Genomic DNA, 5759 nt, shown 5'->3' with positions numbered 1-5759 from the left:
CCTAAAAGTTCCCATACCAGTGTAGGCATTGCCCTCAGGAGAATAGCACCAAAGGAAAAGCTCAGGCCAGCCCTGGAAATATTCTCAGGGCTTTAGAGAAGGGAACTCTGGAGATGAATAGCATTCATGTACAGTCTGACAAACAGAAATGTTAGCAGCTTATTAATAAAGAGAATTTTAATAGATAATTGATTAAGTAAGTATTGAAAATGCCAAAGGGAATATACATAATTCTTGTTTTTCTGGATATAATGCTACCAATCCCAGATATCAACAGGACAAATCAAATGATATCCCAAGACTCTAAATTTTGCTATGAAAGAGGGACATTAGAAAAAAGGATGTCGTGGCCTATTAATATATAAAGAAAGCTTGGAGTTTCAGGTCCCTGCAATGTGCCTTGCTGACTACACAGTACCACTTAAATCAACTCATACAACTACTCTCTGGCTGACAGTGTCCTCTCTCCTTCTATAGGCAAAAGACTTCAATAGAAATGCTGTGGAGTGAAAGAGGAGAATGTGATCCATACCAGGGATGGTTAGGAAAGTGTGATGCACACAGGGATGCCTACCCCTTCCCACTCATCTTAGTAAGAAATCATCCAAGCTCTTACATGAGCACAGGTATTGCAATTTACCTAGCAATCCTATTATTTGGTGGAGTTTAAGATATTCTTTTCTTGAGTTATGTTTTTCAGCTAAGTAATTTTAAAAGCCTCTCCATCACAACTGACTAGGAAATAAGTGAGCAAATATAAAAATATTGCTAAAAGCCCACCATTATATTATTGTTTAGTGAACAGAATTAATACATTTCCATAGACATAAGAAGGTTCAAAGATCCTAATGTCAGAAATAGATAACCTTAAAATATAAATGCTTTTGTGTATCTTCTTAGTGATCTCCTAAATCTGGAGATCTGTAGATAAAGTAGAAAATATGTAATTAGTCCATCTAATTAAGACAAAGACTTTCTGGAAAGAAAAATATTAGTTCAATCTTAATTATCCAAAATTCCTATATTTCTTGTGTGATCATACTTCTTTTGAGTAATCTTGTGAAAGTCACTTAAGAAATCTGAGTTCAGGACATCTAGATGGCTCAGTGGATTGACTACCAAACTCTTGACTTGAGTTGATGTCATGATCTCAGGGTTGTGCGGTTGAATGCTTCATTGGACTCCACACTAGGCAAGGAGTTTGCCTGAGATTCTCTCTCTCTCTCTTCCTCTATGTAAAATAAATAAATCATTAAAAAAAAAAAGAAATCCCAGCTCATTTGTAAAATATTACCTACTTATATATCTATCTTTGAGACTTAAAGGTATTAACTATGAGTACTTTAAACTACAGTTTTCTTTTTTTTTCCTCTCCCTTTACAGGTCAGAGCTCTTAAATATAACAACCAGTTGAAGAGCCAGCTTATACACTTATCCCCTGCTGTAACTCCACTTAAAGAAATTCTAGGAGAATAGGATATCTCTTCTAGAGAAGCCTTCAGGGAAGAAAACTGGGAGTTTCCAACACCTGGCACTCCCAGGCTTTCTTGCCTTCACATGTAAACTTCACAAAGAGCATGCTCACTTACCTATACTGAACTCAAGTGCATTTCTAAAATTTGGCACAATATATAATGCAGTCCCTAGGTAAACTTTAATAGGTAGGGTGGTTAGCTCTGTTTTCAGGCTTTCTTGGAGACAGGACAAAAGGGACTTACACTGCTTCAGAAGAGACTCTGATGGACATCAGAAGGAACCTCCTGGCATGGGAGTTGTTACACCCAGATGAGGAAGACAAAAAAGGAGATAGGATACCTTCTTTCATTTGAAGAGAATTTAAAAGTGAAATGACATAAATCAAAGAAGACTTGTTAGAGACAAAGGGTAGAAGGGTTGATCTTTCAAGGTGTCCTCTTGAACCTACCATTCAATTTCTGAGCCAATAAGCTCCGCTTCTTAATATTTAACACCCAACAAAGTCACCATGCCTCAATAGCAATCAGCAGCAATGCATTAAAATTTTGATGCTGGTTTTTATGCCAAAGTCATGGAATTGGTTTCATGCATATACCCATGTATAGGATGAGTTAAGGATGTCCCAAGAAAGTTATGCTATCTAAATCACCTCTTCCTGTTCATCCTTTAATATGGCAGAAGGATGCCACATGCTTTTTTTCTCAGCTTCCTCATAGCCGTCTTCATTTCAGCATTTCTGAGTGTGTAGATGAGAGGGTTCAACATTGGAGTGATCACTGTGTAAAAGACGGAGAACACTTTATCCACAGAGAAGCTGCAGAAAGGCCTCAGGTAGATGAAAACACATGGCACAAAGATCAGGCTGACCACTGTTAGGTGGGAGGCACAGGTAGAGAGTGCCTTGCTCTGGCCTTGGCAGAAGTGAGTTCTGAGGGTGATCAAGATGATGGCATAAGAGAATAGCAAGACCAAGAAACAAACGAGAGATAGCAGACCACTGTTAGAGACCATCAGCACCTCTACTACATATGTGTCCATGCACGGTAGCTTGATGACCTGTGGGACATCACAGTAGAAGTTGTCCAGTTCATTGGGGCCACAGAAGGGCAGCTGGATCACCAGCGCGACCTGTGTGATAGAGTGGATGAATCCCCCACACCAACAGGCAAAAACCAACTGAAAGCACAGCTGGCGGTTCATGACTGTCAGGTAGTGCAAAGGATTACATATGGCAACGTACCTATCATAGGCCATGACTGTCAGCAGAAACATCTCACTGGCTCCCAGAAAGTGCAAAAAGTAGATCTGGGCCAAGCATCCTGAAAAAGAGATGATCTTCCTTTGCTGTAGAAAATCTCCTAACATCTTAGGCACAGTAACACAGCTCAGGCATAGATCAATGAAGGACAGATGGCCCAAAAAATAGTACATAGGAGATTGGAGCAGGCGGGCATCAGCTCGCACTGTCACCATTATCAGAAGGTTTCCAAGAACAACAGTCACATAAAATAACAAAAATATTAAGAAGAGAAACAGCTGTAGCTCCCAGGAGGATGATAGGCCCAGAAGAACAAATTCTGTCACCTTGGAGTCATTTCTTTTTTTCATAAAGTCAAGAATACCAAGTGACCTAGAGAAAAAAGAATCAAATTGGAAATGGCAATATATATGAATTATAAGATTTTGAGATTATGTTTATAGAATCATACTGCAAGATGAAAAACATAAGGTCTGTGAGGTAGGAAATATACATTCTTGTATGAATTGAAAGAGGAAGTTTGCATACCTTCTGACTCTTCCTTCCTATAATACTTTTAAGTTGCATTTGCAGCAAACTAGGGAGGGAGGAAGACAATGAACTGCACATGATGTGATGAGAACATGAAAATCATTCCATTTTTTTAAAATATTTTATTTATTTGACAGACAGAGATCACAAGTCAGCATCAAGGCAGGCAGAGAGAGGAGGGGAAGCAAGCACCCAGCTGAGCAAAGCCTGATGCACGGCTCAATCCCAGGATCCTGAGATCACGACCTGAGCCGAAGGCAAAGGCTTAACCCACTGAGCCACCCAGGTGCCCTCATTCCATTTTTTTTTTTTTTATTGTAACCTCTAAGAGCAAGTGTCCTGGAATGAAGTATCTAGATCCAATGCGCAGCTCTACTACTCACCAATGCAGTGACTTTAGGCAAGGTATCAAACCTGAGTTTTCTTGTTTATTCAATATAATATAGGGATAATAATATCTTCCAAGATTGTTTTGAGAATAAAATATAATCTGTTCATGAACAAAATATACCTACATAAAAAATTACCTAAGTCTCCGAAAGTAATGCAACATTTCTTTTGTTTGTTTTAAAGATTTATTTATTTATTTAAGAGAGAAAGAGTTGGGGGAAAGGTCCAGAGAGAGGAGAGAATCTCAAGGAAACTCCATGCAGAGTTCAGAGCCTGAGCCCATACCAGGAGTTAGATGCTTAAACAACTTGAGTCACCCAGAGCCCAGAGGCGGTATTTCTTATTCATCTTTGTACTCATACCACAATGCTTACTGCATGATAATTTATCATATTGAAAGAAGAATGCTTTGTATTATAAATCACTATGCTGTACAAAAGTTAGAAGTTATTAAGAACACACAAATTAGGAAACAAATCATTTAGGAGAAGGAAGGGAAAAATGAAGGGGTGGAAATCAGAGGGTGAGACAAATCATGAGAGACTATAGACTCCAAGAATAAAACAGAGTTTTAAAGTGGAGGGGGGTGGGGGGCTGAATTCACCTAGTGATGAGTATTAAGAAGGGCATGTATTGCATGGAGCACTGGGTGTTATATGCAAACAATGAATCTTGGAACACTACATCAAAAACTAATGTTATATATATAGTGACTAACATTACATTTAAAAAAATCATTTAGAAAAGACAGAAAGCTTGTGTTCTTTACATTTATTTATCCCAGGTGACGGAACACGGGAATTTTGGAGAGAATAGGCAAGAGGAAATAAAATATTTATCTCTAAAGTTAAAGAAATCATCGGACTGAAGATAAGTAGAACAGTGGCTGCAACGCACAAAAGAAGCTCACCATGACCCATTTCATAGGAGAGGATAATCTGGGAATATGAATTATGCTGTTTTGGACTTTTTAACAAATACAGGTACACTTAAAAGAAGTAAAGTTTACACTAAGATATTGTTTCATCCATTTCCTCCTGCTCTATATTTACATTCATTCCAGATATTGGGTGGGAATATCTCAGATTACAAATAAAAAATTAGAGAACATTGGCACATTCCTTGCCTTGAAGCAGTGAAGAATTAACAGATGTTTCTCTGCCTAGATTAGTATACTTTCAATCTAGAACTAGCTCTTGGTATATTGAGTGAGAAAAAATTTGTATTTTTCTGTCCTCAATCCCATTTACCTATTCCAGGTTGCACTTGGTTCTTCCAAATCAGTCAAGGAAGTGATGTGATAGTTATTCAGATATCCCAAAAAGAAAAATCCTTCTTACCAAGAAATTTCACTTTATACAGTATTTCAAGAAAAGCAAGCGAGAGAGATTTGGGGCCCAAGGAACTTTTGGATGTCTTGGTAACACCACATATGTGACCATCACATTCACCGGTCTATAGATTCTACAATCTGATAGATAATGGAAGGAGCCACCTCACTCTCTAGAATCCTTTGGAAAACAAAACAAAGCAAAACAGACAGGAAACCATTTGCTGTCATATTTACAGCCCTACTTGAGCTCGAAACAATGGAAATTTTTTAATCTTCTTTGGATATACCAAGGATTGTAAATTTTCATATGGAGATGGCATTCTGATGTTCTTTCCAATTATCTAAGATGTTTAATTAAATGAGATCAAGCTCTCATTAAAATCCTGCATCTATATTCAAACCTCATCTTTGGAAAACTAGGAAGAATCTAAGACCAGCACAGATTGCATGGAGCACTGGGTGTGGTGCAAAAATAATGAATACTAAAAAAAAAAAAAAATACTGTTATGCTGAAAATTAATAAAAAATAAATAATTTTTTTTTAAGTGGGTAGAAGAATAAATGAAACAAGATGGGATTGGGAGGGAGACAAACCATAAGTGACTCTTAATCTCACAAAACAAACTGAGGGTTGCCGGGGGGAGGGGGTTTGGGAGAAGGGGGTGGGATTATGGACATTGGGGAGGGTATGTGATTTGGTGAGTGCTGTGAAGTGTGTAAACCTGGTGATTCACAGACCTGTACCCCTGGGGATAAAAATATATGTTTATA

At 38.0% G+C, this 5759-nt stretch overlaps 1 protein-coding gene across 1 annotated transcript; it reads right to left on the bottom strand.

Annotated features, from left to right (window-relative positions):
- Positions 1–2135: 2135 nt before the first annotated feature.
- On the bottom strand, positions 2136–3084 carry LOC101679282 (olfactory receptor 4Q3). Its single transcript, XM_004781747.2, is given in 2 exon segments — positions 2136–2174; positions 2176–3084. Coding segments are annotated over 2 exon segments (948 nt in total).
- Between the last annotated feature and the right edge of the window lie 2675 nt (positions 3085–5759).

The sequence above is a fragment of the Mustela putorius genome, unplaced genomic scaffold (assembly GCF_011764305.1).
Source record: "Mustela putorius furo isolate JIRA1106 unplaced genomic scaffold, ASM1176430v1.1 tig00003896_pilon_pilon_pilon, whole genome shotgun sequence".
Classification (NCBI taxonomy): Eukaryota; Metazoa; Chordata; class Mammalia; order Carnivora; family Mustelidae; genus Mustela; species Mustela putorius.
The sequence above is the reverse complement of the archived record's forward strand: the minus strand, read 5'-3'. Positions and strand labels throughout refer to the sequence as shown.